Raw genomic sequence first — 16,249 nt, forward strand, 5'->3', positions numbered from 1 at the left:
GTAACAGTTCTTTCACTTTCACTACAACTTCTCCTTGTAGTTCTTCAGCCCACTGAGCTCCTGGTCTCTCACTAGACCCCCTGATTCGCTGCCACTGAATCCCTTGAGCTCTTCCAAACTTCACGGTAGTATCTTCCTCAAGCGTCACCCCCACCTCTCTGCTGGGTCCCTAGCTTGGCACTCCAGATACTTCTCAAGCTTCACCCCACTGGCCTGTTTGGTCCCTGGCTTGGCACACAAGGCTGCTCTGCAAGCGTCACCTCCACTGGCTGGGTCCCTGACTTGATATCCGCCTGAAGTTTCCCGATTCTCCACCATGCACGTTCAGTGAGTATACTGCTCCGGTACTTGCTTAAGTTACTCACTGTGGTCCTTGGTAATAAGGCGGATGGTCCCTTTGTGGCGACAGCTTCCCCTCTACCTCCGACCACTGACAGGTTTTCCAGCCGACAGAACCATCACTTCCGGTTGGACTGCAAGCCGCAATCCCAACCATGCGCTGCTCTCTTACTTCTGGATAGGCCTCAGATAGCCTAGCAGCCAGATGCCCCTGGGATAGGCCCAATCTCCGGCCTAGCAGCCCAGGGGAACACGACACACATCCACCCAGACAGCCGTCCAAAGTGGCACAGAACACAGATTACCTGACTCCACCCGAATATATATGCTCTCCTAGCAGGCCAAGGGATTTAAGAAAACCCCTGCCCATTGGCTGAGATACCCCATATACCCATAACCTGACCTTGAGTTGTGCTTCTCATATCTAGCACCACCAAGTGCCCGACCACCTAGTGGTAAAAGAGGAAAGTGCAACAAGGCCAAACTTAGGGAGAAATCAATGGATCTCTAACAATCAACCAGGATAACTACTCCTGGCAAGTAAATTTGTGAGGAGCAACCCTGCCTAAACTCCAGGGTGCTACATCTGGATGGATGGCAAGCAAGGATATCATTTTGTCATAATATAATATAATTATGGTTGTTATTACTACTAAAGCTATACCTCTTATCCATAGTACTCGTCCCTAGTAGTCTGTGCTGATAGCTTGCAGCCTCTTCTTGAATTGGGCACATTTTATGTTAAGATCAATGACCCAAAGGGGTTGATTTACTAAAGGCAAATTAGACTCTGCAAGTGCAGTTGCTGTAGAGCTTAATAAATGAGGTAAAGCTTCACTTTGCAAAGAATACCCAATCAGGTGCAAGGACAATTAAAAAAAAAACAGCATTTTTGTGTGCACATGATTGAATGATGGAAGTCAGCAGAGCTTCTGCTCCTTTACTAAGCTCTGGAGCAACTGTACTATGGAAAGTGCATAGTCTATTTGCCTTTAGTAAATTAACCCTGTATTATCACAGTTGACATGTCAGCTGCTGTAGAGAGATTTAGCCTGGGGGGCCCCATAAAAGTTATGCTGTGGGGCCACGCAGGGCTGCTGATAGAAATGGGGCCCCGTACAGCCTACCCTACTCCGAAAATATCAAATAATATTTTTGCTAAAATGCAACGTCTGCGATGCTATGCCTTGCAGCCATGGCAGAAATTATACCCCCATTGAACAAGACCTATTCAAGTGAATAGCAGCATAAGGGCAATATCTGCACTCCCACGGTGTTTATTTAGGGTAGTGTGCCCCCCCCCCCCCCTGTTTACCAACCCGAAATAATCCGCCTGTGTGCCCTCAGCAGCTGCCAGTAGGAGAGGAGAGGAGGGAAAATGGCAACACTGCGGGGAAAGAGGCACACAGGGGCCCCAGACAACACCGGGGGGACGGGGGCACAGATACTAGAACTGATCCTCGCGCAGCCGGAAGAAGAAAAGTAAAAATTGGCAGCACTGCACAAGAGTCCACAATAAGGCAGTGCTGCTGGGCTTCCTGCTCGGCAGGTGCCCGGGCCCCCTTTTGAACTGAGTAGACATGGGCTCACTACAGGAGGGCTGGTTGTAAGGCCTTATCAGCGGCCCTGGGGCCACGTGGTATATAGTTGTGCTCCTGGGTGCATGGAATGTTAAGAGGAGTAACAAGACTCTTTATAATTCAGAAAAAAATTAAACTTCTCACCGTTATTTCTTTTGGTGGGCCTGGTCTAAATGTAAAAGTAGAAAAAATATATATAAATAATGTGTAAAATGTAAAATAAAAGAAAATAATACACTAAATACTATTGTAAAGTATTTAAAGTTACCATGTTACAAAAAATGTATTAAATCTTTGGTTATCTGTAAGAGAAACCGTGAATCCTAATCTTTTCCCAGGGCCTGCACCGCTGTACACTGCTTTGTTTGCAGATTCTCATCCCCCGTAGTCTGCTAAGAAACCAACATGTCCAGGAGTGTCCATCTCTTGGGTTCTCCCCTTCAGCTTCCACTAGTTCCTCCCTCCAATCAAACGTCACCACTCTCTCCTGCAGTGATGTGAGATCTGCGGGAGACCCATGAGAATGACATTTACAGAAGTGTTGGTTTCTTAGCAGAATATGGGGGCCTGGAAAAGGCGATTTTTTTTTTTGTTTTTTTTTTGTTTTTTTTTTCCTTCTTTTTTCTTTTTTTTATTTATTTATTAGTTTTTTTTTTTTTTTTTTGCTTTTGCAGGTAACAGCGGTTTTAACCATATTTTTTTTTGTGAAGGGGTTGCTTTAAATTTTTGCAATTATTATAATATAATATTTATTGATAGAGATCCTTTAAGTCAATGTTCAGAGGTATCAGCTATACGATGTTGTATGGCACATGTGTCAAACACAAGGCCCGCGGGCCGAATCCGGCCACCCAGACCATTTCATATGGCTCTCCTGAAGCTGCAGCAACCCCCTTGTCTCCACCCCCTCCTTGTCTCAGCAGTCGACAGCAGAAAGGAAGACAGAACTCCTCCACCAGATCCTGCTCTTCTCCGTGCAGCCGCGGAGAGGCTCATCTCTGCCTCCCATCCCCTTCCTGTCTCAGCAGTCAGCAGCAGAGAGGAGTACAGAATTCCTCCTACAGGTCCAGCGCCTCTCTGTGCAGCCGCAGCACCCTCTCATCTCTGCCTCCTCTGATCTCAGCATTCATCAGACTCCAGCCCTCCTATGGTTCTCCTCAAGATCTTACACTTTCTGCTTCCCAGCTCCTCCCCCAGCTTCTTCCCAGCAGCAGCACAAATTAAGGGAGGTGTGCTGTGATGTAAGGGAGGCTGGGGGACTCTTGACTTCTGATGGCGGGGGGCGCTTTTCATCTGATGTAAGAGGGAGTGGGGTGCTCTGTACCTTACAGATACAACTGGCCCTTTGAGGGAAACCATAATTCTGATGAAATGGAGTTTGACACCACTGTTGTATGGGGTCATAAGAATGTAATATCATATGTAGCTACGTTTTCTCTTATGGAAATGCAAGCTATAAAAACATCATGTATTGCGTTACAGCGCACAAGTTGTGAGAGCACCAATCAGAAGCTTCTGGAAAAACTGCAGGATATGCAGCAAGAGAAGGAGCAATTACTGAAGGAATATGATATTCTCCTAAAACGGCTGGATGATTCCATAAGGTAAGGTGTCAGCTAGGGAAGTATGTAGTGCAGATTTCAGGTATGGAGGTTTAACACCCTTCTACCCTACCGCATTTTTTAAGTGTATATTATATTGTCAAAAGTATTGGGACGCCTGCCTTTACACGCACATGAACTTTAATGGCATCCCAGTCTTAGTCCTTAGGGTTCAATATTGAGTTGGCCCACCCTTTGCAGCTATAACAGCTTCAATTCTCCTGGGAAGGCTGTCCACAAGGTTTAGGAGTGTGTCTATGGGAATGTTTGACCATTCTTCCAGAAGTGCATTTGTGAGGTCAGGTACTGATGTTGGACGAGAAGGCCTGGCTCGCAGTCTCCGCTCTAATTCATCCCAAAGGTGTTCTGTCGGGTTGAGATCAGGACTCTGTGCAGGCCAGTCAAGTTCCTCAACCCCAAACTTGCTCATCCATGTCTTTATGAACCTTGCTTTGTGCACTGGTGTGCAGTCATGTTGGAACAGGAAGGGGCCATCCCCAAACTGTTCCCACAACATGAAATTGTCCAAAATGTCTTAGTATGCTGACGCCTTAGTTCCCTTCACTGGAACGAAGAGGCCAAGCCCAACCCCTGAAATACAACCCCACACCATAATCCCCCCTCCACCAAATGATTTGGACAAGTGCATAAAGCAAGGTCCATAAAGACATGGATGAGGGAGTTTGGGGTGGAGGAACTTGACTGGCCTGCACAGAGTCCTGACCTCCACTCGATAGAACACCTTTGGTATGAATTAGAGCGGAGACTGCGAGCCAGGCCTCCAGCTTTACTCCTTTACAATGCCATCTCAATTGGTGCAAAACACTGCACTGCCCAGAAATGTGTTGGTCATGTGTAGGGGCTAAAGAGCTTGGGTCCTGTCAATGGAAAAGTAGGTCATACATCTGCCCATCTGCCAATTGGGCAATAACCATTTCCTGCAAAAGTCCATTAAAGGAACTAAATCGCGTGTGTTGGCGCACTTTTTTTAAAAATGTACCCATGCTAAGTTCATAACTTATTTATTTATTACAGGTACTTACTAAAATGTTAAATTACAACTCTCCATTATTTCTGTCCAACCAGGAAATACAATGAATTTCAACTACGCCATAAAGCCAAACTCAGCCGAGCCAAGGAAATGTATCTAAACGAGCTGAACCAGAAGGACCAGCGCATCAAACAGCTGGAGCTGGAGCTCAGTGTGTCCAAGAGCCAAACAGAGAAGGTAGACTTCCAGTGTTACTAAACCCACAACAGTAAAATCAGTCTGTATATGCAGTAAAGCATGCTTGTTCTACTCACTGTGGAACTTAATTGGAGGAGAGAAAGGGTAAAGGGCCACAGAGCCCTAATTCAGACTTTACAGGCAAGATGGACAATGATATAGTACACAAATACATTTTATTAACAATAAGTCATATCAAACAGATCAAGTAAAAAATAATTAAAAACATACGATAGGCATATGATAGTAATGAGTATCTAGTGTAAACAAGAGAGTTGACACCAAATAAACGGCAGCGAGCCCCTGTGCGCCAACGCGTTTCGCTGTTTTGCTTCGTCAGGACACACTTGGGGGGAGTTGGAAGGAACAGGTCTCACTTGTCAGCATAGAAATATCTCCACATGGAGAGCTCCCAGATGATCACCCAGGAATTACCGTGTAAAGCAGGAGGCAGTTTCTTACTAATACCAGCGACCGTGTATAGGGCTGATGACGTAAAGATATATAGATATGAATATAAACTCATATGGTTCACCGGGGGAGGAAGGAGATACACCATAAGTATCCAGATAATTAAAGGGGAAGAGTAATAGAGAGGAGAAGGGTAGCACAAACACCCTTTCACCTGTTTTCAGTCCATTGAAACGGGGCACCATGGAACCTAAGGGGTTAATCCTCTGTTTTGTGTAAAAGACTGTTTTGATCCTGTATGGACAGATCCTCCCCCCTTCTGCAGGGTCTCTCTTGGCAAGGCCAGATATGACAGTCAGAGTGGTAAGGCTGCACATGCTCAGTTTGGTCTCCTGTTGCTGGAGAGAACATTTCCTGGTTGATCGGAGCTAGCCAGGGCACATGGTATTGACATCACACGTTTGGGTGTGTATGCCCAGTAACTAAAAAAAGAAAACAGTGGGTGGGATGTCACATCTTGATTCATGGATGATCTGCCTCTCATAACAGCATGAGGACACAGGCTATAGTGGGAATCTCCTCCTACCCGAACACTCAGCACTCAGGCAGACCCTGCAGTTTATCATGTGACCGTGGTATACAGATCAGCCAAAAAGGTATAAAGTGCCAGTATTTTAATGTAAAAAGAATATTTATAAGCTGTGGGCACTGCGGGGCGGACGGATGACTTATTTTCATATTATTGGGTTTAGTAACACCAGGCACATCATATCTAAGTGAATGGGGCAAATACCTTTTTGATAATGACTGATCGTGGGAGAAATGACTATGATAATGAGAATCAAAAAAATACAAAAGCACCCAAAAACAACTACAGGCAAAACTTTTTTGTTTTGGATAGAGTAAGGTAGGGTTATAACCACTGTCAGTTTATTTTTTTGCCATCTGTGTCCCGAAGGGAGATTTTCTTTCACTGCCTGTCCCATAGCCAAAACACGAATGAGAGGAAATCCCCACAAATTAAGTGAACTCCTTGGCAGGGCATCATGGGCCCCTGGGCAAAGTAGTGCACTGGGGCTCCTACAAGCATGTCCCAATTTTTGCACCTACTCTCAAGAATTAAAGTATAATTCCTCACTGTGCCCAACATTGCAGCCTGACTGTGCCCAACATTGCAGCCTGACTGTGCCCAACATTGCAGCCTGACTGTGCCCAACATTGCAGCCTCACCGTCATTGCAACCTCACTGTGCCAACATTGCAGCCTCACTGTCATTACAGCCTCACTGTGCCCAACATTGCAGCCTCACTGTCATTGCAGCCTCACTGTGCCGTCATTGCAGCCTCACTGTGCCGTCATTGCAGCCTCACTGTGCCGTCATTGCAGCCTCACTGTCATAGCAGCCTCACTGTGCTAACATTGCAGCCTCACTGTCATTGCAGCCTCACTGTGCCCAACATTGCCGCCTCACTGTCATTGCAGCCTCACTGTGCCCAATATTGCCGCCTCACTGTCATTGCAGCCTCACTGTGCCCAACATTGCAGCCTCACTGTCATTGCAGCCTCACTGTGCCCAACATTGCCGCCTCACTGTCATAGCAGCCTCACTGTGCTAACATTGCAGCCTCACTGTCATAGCAGCCTCACTGTGCTAACATTGCAGCCTCACTGTCATTGCAGCCTCACTGTGCCCAATATTGCCGCCTCACTGTCATAGCAGCCTCACTGTGCTAACATTGCAGCCTCACTGTCATTGCAGCCTCACTGTGCCCAACATTGCCGCCTCACTGTCATTGCAGCCTCACTGTGCCCAGCATTGCAGCCTCACTGTGCCCAGCATTGCAGCCTCACTGTGCCCCCATTGCAGACTCACTGTGCCCAACATTGCAGCCTCGCCAGGGCAGAGGAAAAGAGGGTGGCCAGATCATGACTGGAGGAAGAGGAGAGCCGGGGATCACAGAGCACGAATAGCATGCTGTTACTGCTTGCATGAAATTGCCTCCGCTCTGCTCGCCGTCACACACAGCCCCGCCTCCTCCTAACCCCGCGCCTGTGACAGAACACATTCCAGCATTTGACCCGTATTCTATCTATCACAGACGCGGGGTTAGGAGGAGGCGGGGCTGTGTGTGACGGCAAGCAGAGCAGAGGCAATTCCAATAGCTTCACTCTAGATCTGACCGGTGTCTTGCCGAATAAGTTCCTTCGGCGGATAGGTTCCCCCCCTGTACTGCGCAGGCGCAGCGCCTGCGCAGTACGTACTACTGTCGGCCGCCGGAGATAGCCGAAGCTCAAACGCTTCAATCAGCTGTACACGGCGCCTGCGCTCTGGGTCCAGGTTCCTTCCCCACTATCCAAGTGGACCTAGAGGGGGAATCTAAAAGTGCCGAGCGCAGCGAGGCCGTGCCCGAAGCGTGGCGAGCGAAGCGAGCCCGCGAGGGGCCCTCTTACAGGCGTCGTGTACAGCTGATTTTCAGCTGTTCCGCTTCGGCTATTTCTGCCGGCTTCTACTGCGCATGCGCAGTAGAGGGGGGAACTAATCCGCCGAGCGGAACTTTCTCGGCAGAACACCGGCCCTGATGGTGCCCCATGTGCATCTGGGGCCCCTGGGCTATGCCCAGGTGTGCCCGCTCGGCAATACGGCCCTGCTACTTGGGGACACCCAGGTCACCAGAATCAGTGTCCCCACTGGAAGATTTTCCCTCTATTACTTTTCTGGGGACAGCCCAAAATTTGGGATTTTCTTTTTCTTTTACTTTCACTTTCAAAGAGCATGGTAAAGATAACATTAGAGAGGATTATAATGGGGGCACAGACAGTAATAAAATCTGGCAGAGGGTCTAATCCCTCTCAACTGTATCCAAAACTATAAAAAAGGGTTTTGACTTTAGTTGTACTTTAAAGGTCCTGTAATGTGCAGTGCAGCTGTACTTCATCTAACTGGTCTTTAGACCACCTGCTTATAGTCAGGGAGGAGATGGGTTTGTGTCACCACTATGTGCTGTCTGTATGCCCACAGCACCTTCTTTTTTTTTTTTTCTTCTGACATGTCTCCAGTTTATAACTGTCTCCTGAAGTATGTCTTCAGTCTCCAACAACTCCTATATCATGTTCCCACTCTCATACTATCTCCTGTCCTGTAGCATACCTGCAGTCTCTGACCATCTTTTCTATCCTGTCTTGTCTTTGACCATCTCCCATTCAATGTCTGCAGCCTTTGACAGTTTTTTTCGAATATTACATTCACTGAATATTATGGGGTTGATTTACTAAAACTGGAGAGTTTTTTTTGTCAAAGTTTCATTGAACAAGCTAAAGTTAGAAGCCGACTGGCTACAATGCACAACTGCACCAGACTTTGCACTCTCCAGTTTTAGTAAACAACCCCTATGTGTCAGGGGCCACACTTGAGTCCCACTACACCCGTAGGTTAACCATCACTGGTATATTCCATATGCAGCATGGCTCCTATCCTGCCATTTGTAGTACACATGGGAGCCTTCAGAGCGGTGGCACAGCTTCATTAGGGGCGTCGCCCCCCCAATCCATGCGCCCAGCCCCTCAATCTACATGCATGGCACCGGACGCATACATTTTAATGAGGGTTTTTTTTTTTTTTTTAAAGCACATAATTAGAGCCTGAGGCTCCAATTGGCTTCCGAAAAGGGTGGGCTCGGGGCGCAGAGCACTGCACCCTGAGCCCACCCAGTTGTGTGACAATAGACAATTAATATTCGTTATTGACTTCCTGCTTCTCCTCCCGGCGAATCAGGAAGTGGGTTATGAGACCTGATTGGCCGAGAGGAGAAGCGACCGTTGTGGTCGCCGTGGATGAGGAGATGCAGGGTAAAGCTGAAGCTGCCCTCAACCTAAATTTGGGTAAGTTTGGGGCTGGTGGGCGGATGGGCGAGCGACGGGGGGGGGGGGTTTGCTTTACCGAGCGTCAGGGAGGGGTTTGACTGACTGACGGACCTACTGGGGGGAGTGGTTTGTTTGCCGCCCCCCCCAAAAAAAGTGGCGCACCAGCCGCCACTGCTTCAAAGGTTTAAATTGCTGGTTTTTTTTTTTTCTCTGCTAGGAACAGCAGCTGATCAACAGCATCACCACAGTGAATGAGCGTTTACATGAAGAGAAGAGACGTCTGCTTCTACAGATCGCTGAGCACGAAGCTTCGGTGAGCAACTTCAAGTGGAAGTCGCACTCGTTAATGAACAGGTATGTAATTTTCTATTAGTAATTGAGTACACAATATAGTGCAATGCAGTCCAGATTCTTGAAGAGAACAGTGGGGTTGATATACTAAAATTGGAGAGTGCAAAATCTGGTGCAGCTGTGCAAGGTAACCAATCAGCTTCCACGTTTTTTGTCAAAGCTTAATTAAACAAGCTGAAGTTAGAAGCTGATTGGCTACCCCACTGGCTTCTATCAGCTTCATATCTTGATAAAGGTCTTTCTGTGCTCCAGTCAGAGATTGAGTGCCTTGAACGTTATGGAGTATAGGCCAGCAATCTGAAAAAGGGAGGTAGATGCAAATGTGGACAGGAGAATATCATGATGCCATAATTCTTACTGATCCCCTCTATTTAAAGCCTAAGGTCCTTTTCACACAGGCTTTCCGATCAGGTCCGCCTGTCAGCTTTTCAGGCGGATCTGATTGGACCCTCCATTCAACCCTATGGAGAGGCAGATGTCATGTCCGCTGACACCCGCAGCTATCTGATCCTCTCTGCCAAATCCAGGCGGATGGAGGTCCTGTTTTCGATCTCCCTGGCAGATCAGATCGGATGAAAATGGACAGGCAGTCCGTTTACATCTGATCCCCCCCATAGAGGAGAGCGAGACTCTGACAGGTCCATCTCTGCACAGTGAGTGGAGACGGACCTGTCATCCGCCAGCTCAGCCCCTCTGAGCAAAGCGAAGTCCGCCAAGCGGACTGCCTGTGTGAAGGGACCCCAAGTGCTGCCAAAAAATCTGCATCATATCAGAATGTGGCCAACTCTTGCTGAAGACCATGCACTGTGTACCATGCATTTAACTGCTCCTATTTTAAAGCCCAAATCACCAAACACAAAAATCAGCACAAGGGACAAAACTTACAGCCAGTAGGATGTGTCATTTGTGCCGATTCTTCTTCTGTTAGTAGTAATCCCTCCACCCTGCCCCCTGTAGAAGCCATACTGCAGCTTCTATGAATGAAACACGATTTATGAATGGAGGAAGTGGACCTTTCCATCATCTGCCTGTCCTAATCTTTTTCAGAGAAGCTGTAGCATGCCTTCTATGAATAGAGCAGCTGAGCGGAAAGGGCAGCCATAGTCGTGCTCTTTTGGTGAGAGCCTGTGATCTTAGTTCCTTAGATCCTTAGTTCTTTTAACCCCAACCGCCTCCGGAGATCGTGGGGGTGGGGACAGGACGGAGGAGGATTACTACTAACAAGAAAAATCAACACAAGGGACACATCCTACTGACTGTAAGTTATGTCCCTTTTGCTGATTTTTCTGTTTTTGATTTTGACTATAAAATAGGAGCTGGTAAACTAATGAAAGAGGATGGATGTCCAACTTGCTGAAGATCCATAACTATAATGCCTACAACTACAATACTTGTACCTGTGTTTATCGAGCTGTGAACATGTTTTTATGATCGATTTTCTACAATAAAGTTTTGGATCTTCAGCTAGTTGGAGTGCGGTCATCCATCCTCTTTCATTAGTACTTCGGGTATGAACCGGACCTGCGCCTACAGCTGGAGATAAGCCTGGGGCTAATGTGAACAGACCAGCCTGGAGTGGTGGTGTACTTTTGTTAGGAGCTGTTAAATGCACAGATTCACTTTAAATAAAGGTGTACTACTGAGTGCTACTAAAGAGAGGAATTGACCTAAAGCAAGTTACTACAGAACTATTCACAGCACATAGTTAACTCTATAAAAGGATTGATTTCTCTGAATTCTGGACAAATAAACTTAAAAGAGAAGTATGGGGGTTTTTTTTGTTTTTTTATTACGCTTACCGAGGTGGATGCAGCATTGGTCCCCTGCCAGTTCTAAGGTTGAGAACCAAGCGCTGATTGCTTTGTTTTCAGTGCTCCCTGAGAAGAGGGCTGGTGACTGTGAGTTAGCAGTAGACATGTGCAATTCATTTAGTTCAGAGTTTGTTTTTTAAAGAATTTTGACAAATTCATTCATTCCGAAAAAAAATTTCCAAATTTCAGAAATTCGTAATTCGGAAATTCAAAATTTCGGAAATTCAAAATTTGGAAATGCCATATTCGGAAATTCGAATATTTGAAATTTCATAAATTTAAAAATTCTAAAATTTGGAAATTTGAAAATCCAAGAATAAGAATGAAAATCTGAAAATTTAAAAGAATGAAAATCTGAAAATTCGAAACTCTGAAATAATAACTAACTAATAATAAATATTAAATTATAGGTATTGGAATTTCCTTTCAAATTTGGCTGTTAGTGAACGTAACGAGTACGAATTTATCCAAAGTTACGAATTATCTGAAATAACGAATGCCGTATCTAAACGAATGGAACGCAACAATCTAATATTAATAATAAATAACAATAATAATAATAAAACCTTTTTATTATTATTATTATTATTTATTATTAATTTGTTCCATTCCATTTGTTCAGATCCGGCATTCGTTATTTCGGATAATTCGCAACTTCAGATAAATTTGTATTCGTTACGTTCACTAACAGCGAAATTTGAAAGGAAATTCCAATACCTATAATTTAATAGTTGGTTAATATTTCGAATTTTACTGATTTTCTTTTTTTTTTTTTTTCAGATTTTCGAATTTTTGAATTTCCGGAAATTTGGAAATCCGAAAATTCGCAAATTTGAAAATCTGAATTTCCGAATTTCAAAAATTTGAAAACTAGAATTTCCGAAAAAAGCAAAAAAACGAAAACGTACACATTTTTTGTCAGTGCACATGTCTAGTCAGCAGCCCTCTGCCCCCCCCCCCCCCCGGTCACTGGAGCGCTGAGCTGTGGAGGGGGTGGGAGCGGCTGGCTCAGGCTCTCAGTTGCTTGCTGAGAGGCTGAGCCGGGTACTGATCCAGGCTTTTGGGCAAATTCCGACCATATGGCTGCGATCTTTCCCAAGCCTGGACCGGCTCTGTGGCGTCAGCAGACAGCTGGCTTCAGCCCGCTGTCTGCTGAACACGGGTCACAGGAGTGCAAAAGGATCTGCACTCCTGTGATCCATAGATGTACAGCCAAACAAGCTCTGGCTGTACATCTCCTTTAATTTAAATCTATACTTCAATAGCCACTAAGATTATAAATACACTTTTTGTGCTCCAAATGCATTTGAAAACCCATATATTACTTTGTAAAGTAGCAGTGACATTATATCTGTGCTATACATAGCCCGTGCAGAGGGTAGAACTTTGGAAAGGATCCAGCAACTACAGACTGGCTGCAGTAAACTACAGGAGGGATGTAGACAAGACCAGTCACCCTGCACAAGGGGAAAGAACAGTAGTTCATATGTGAATACATGTAGCTACTGTATTTCTCTAAAGTCTCGTATTTTAGGTTTACAGACCCTAAAATTGTTTGTCTAATTGTGTCATCCTAGGAATCAGATTCTAGATCATGAAAACCAGCAGCTGAGGGAAAGCGTACTTCAACTTTATAACCAGATGCGCTCAATAAAGCATGTTTTAAAGAAACTGCAAGCCCTCAACCTTCCTGTAAGTATGCCACTTGTAGCATGATGCCATGTTCAAAGACTATAAGAATAGATCATATACTTTAGATAATTGTAGTGTAACTGGTCCTTAAAGTAGCCCTACCTTTCACCACTTGCCTACCGGGCACTTTTACCCCCTTCCTGCCCAGGCCCTATTTTCAGCTTTCAGCGCTATCGCACTTTGAATGACAATTGCGCGGTCGTGCAGCACTGTACCCATATGAAATGTTTATCATTTTCTTCACACAAATAGAGCTTTTATTTGGTGGTATTTAATCACCGCTGGGTTTTTTATTGTTTGTTAAACAAACCAAAAAATGACTAAAAATTTTGGGAAAAAACAAATATTTTTTATAGTTTGTTATAAAATTTTGCAAACGGGTAATTTTTCTCCTTCACTGATGTGCGCTGAAGAGGCGGCACTGATAGGCAGTACTGATTGGTGGCACCGATGAGGACTGATTGGCAGCACTGGTGGACACTGTAGGGACTGCCCTAATAATCAGGACACTGATAATCAGTGCCCTGATTATCAGTGCCGATGTTCCTTTAACACAAGCCCGTTATCGGCTCTCTTCTCCCCTCATGCTGTCAGCATGAAGAAAGAAAAGCCGATTAACCGGCTTGTGTTTACATCCTGTGATCAGCTGTCATTGGACACAGCTGATGACGCGGTGAAGAGCCGCTGGGATTGGCGCTTTACCCCAATCTGTGTTCAGCTGAGTTCGAAGGACTCTGCATTTACAGAGCGCGCCGCCTGCACGACGCACTGATTAGGGTCGGTTCACACTGGGGCGACTTGGGATCCGACTTGTACGCCCTCAAGTCGCCCCAAGTCGCCCCAAGTCGCTTTGCATTTAGATTATCATGGTAGGCAATGGGAGCGTCTTAATTGACACTACTGAAGTCGCTCCGACTTCAGAAAAGGTTCCTGTACTACTTCTATCCGACTTGTAGGCGACTTGTACCCATTCAACTCAATGTAAGTCGCCTGCAAGTCGGATCTCTCAAGCGACTTTGCAGAGAAAACCCCTCCCTCCCCCCTCCCTCCCAGAGAGGTGATTGGCCACAGGCGAAGTCGCCTGTCATGGAGGCGACTTCAAGTCGCCTCGTAATTTGCCGAAGTCGCGCTGAAGTCGCGCTAAAGTCGCGCTGAAGCCGCGTTGAAGTCGCGGTACAAAGTCGCGCTAAAGTCGTGTTGCCCATGTGTGAACCGACCCTAAGGAGCCACAGAACAAATCGGGGGATCCCACACATCTGGGAAGTGTATTGAATTTGAAGATTCTGCTGCAGCCTGTAGTTCTTCAACAGAGTGCAGTTTAGACTTGCCATCTAGAGTGGTAAGTACAAAGAGCTTTTTTTTTTTTTAAATCAACGGAGTTGATTTTAAAGTCACTGCCAATGCTACTTGCCTTGTCACAGGGCTTGCTCAGGGTGGTGGTTTAAATTTGTACCATGCTGCAGGACAGACGTTGTAATGTACAGCACAGGAGAGACTTAGAACCTGGGTGGAAATCATAGAGGGAGATTTCCAAGTCCTGCGGAAGGACAGGAATGACGTCACTGCGGAGTTGAAATATAAGTAAAAAAATAGTACTGCTAGGAGAGGTACTACCTCTGTCTCCAGAGAGGGCTTAACCCACAAGCATCCACCTTTTTTTGAATTTATTCTCTGCAAGATCTTTTCATTTTTTTTCTTAGGATATCGCAATGATGATTCCACCCGAGTGGCTATTGAGAACAGACGAAATGATAAATCTGCCAAATGAAAGGTAAGAAACCTTTTCCTAATATAACATGCTGTAGTATCTCCAGAATTGTCCTGTGCCGATTTCTTTATATTATTGCTTTAAGGAATTCAGCAGAGGTGTATGAAGACACTGCTCAGCATAAATTCAACGTGTAAGATTGTAGAAAGTAGGGCATAGACCAGAAGAGGCAAATGCACAGAGAGGCACTATGGTAATTCAGACTTTGCCTGAGAAAATATCTTTTTTTCTTTAGTCATAATTATTGGTAACATTTTAAAGCCCTGTTCAATATCCCCTCCCCCGAGTATACCTTCTATGCATACCATTTTTCAGAGTCCCTCCATGATAATACAAAAACTGGTCAATTTGAATAATAAGGATATTCTTAGGCAGCCCACATATTGATCTTTTTTTTTTTTCTTTTTTTTTTTTTCATTCTACCAGATGTTTGAACAAAAAAATAAAATGACTATCCCCATTCACACACTCGATGTGGATGGGGAAATCCTCCTGCTGTGGTATTGTATTCTGGCAGCAGAGAGACTTTCCAGTCGTTATAATACAATGACCAGTGACAGCGAGGAGACTTCCCCGCCATCATGTTACAGTGATCAGTGGACTTCCCCGCTGTCATAATACAATGATAAGTGACAGCCAGGAGACTTCCCCACCATCATAATACAATGATCAGTGACAGCGAGGAGACTTCCCCGCTGTCATAATACAATGATCGGTGACAGTGAGGAGACTTCCCCGCCGTCATAATACAATGATCGGTGACAGTGAGGAGACTTCCCCGCCGTCATAATACAATGATCGGTGACAGTGAGGAGACTTCCCCACCGTCATAATACAATGATCAGTGACAGCCAGGAGACTGCCCCGCCGTCATAATACAATGATCAGTGACAGCCAGGAGACTTCCCCACCATCATAATACAATGATCGGTGACAGCGAGGAGACTTCCCCGCTGTCATAATACAATGATCGGTGACAGTGAGGAGACTTCCCCGCTGTCATAATACAATGATCGGTGACAGCGAGGAGACTTCCCCACCGTCATAATACAATGATCGGTGACAGCGAGGAGACTTCCCCGCTGTCATAATACAATGATCGGTGACAGTGAGGAGACTTCCCCGCTGTCATAATACAATGATCGGTGACAGCGAGGAGACTTCCCCACCGTCATAATACAATGATCGGTGACAGCGAGGAGACTTCCCCGCTGTCATAATACAATGATCGGTGACAGCGAGGAGACTTCCCCGCCGTCATAATACAATGATCAGTGACAGTGAGGAGACTTCCCCGCCGTCATAATACAATGATCGGTGACAGCTAGGAGACTTCCCCGCTGTCATAATACAATGATTGGTGACAGCTAGGAGACTTCCCCACCGTCATAATACAATGATCAGTGACAGTGAGGAGACTTCCCCGCCGTCATAATACAATGATCGGTGACAGTGAGGAGACTTCCCCGCTGTCATAATACAATGATCGGTGACAGCTAGGAGACTTCCCCACCGTCATAATACAATGATCGGTGACAGCGGGGAGACTTCCCCGCTGTCATAATAAAATGATCAGTGACAGCGGGGAGACTTCCCCGCTGTCCTCA

At 45.7% G+C, this 16,249-nt stretch overlaps 1 protein-coding gene across 4 annotated transcripts in view; it reads left to right on the plus strand.

Moving 5' to 3' along the window:
- Positions 1–16,249, plus strand: part of CCDC30 (coiled-coil domain containing 30) — a 103,346-nt gene that overhangs the window by 85,637 nt on the left and 1,460 nt on the right. For 3 of the 4 annotated variants that reach the window (XM_073603365.1, XM_073603366.1, XM_073603367.1), the window contains 5 exons: positions 3,402–3,523; positions 4,607–4,748; positions 9,238–9,374; positions 12,760–12,874; positions 14,575–14,645. In XM_073603365.1, the coding sequence (XP_073459466.1) occupies positions 3,402–3,523; positions 4,607–4,748; positions 9,238–9,374; positions 12,760–12,874; positions 14,575–14,645 (587 nt within the window). Of the gene's footprint in view, positions 1–3,401; positions 3,524–4,606; positions 4,749–9,237; positions 9,375–12,759; positions 12,875–14,574; positions 14,646–14,727; positions 14,795–16,249 lie in introns of those variants that run through there. The other variant, XM_073603368.1, reaches the window with a different exon arrangement.

Source organism: Aquarana catesbeiana, linkage group LG10 (assembly GCF_042186555.1).
Source record: "Aquarana catesbeiana isolate 2022-GZ linkage group LG10, ASM4218655v1, whole genome shotgun sequence".
Classification (NCBI taxonomy): Eukaryota; Metazoa; Chordata; class Amphibia; order Anura; family Ranidae; genus Aquarana; species Aquarana catesbeiana.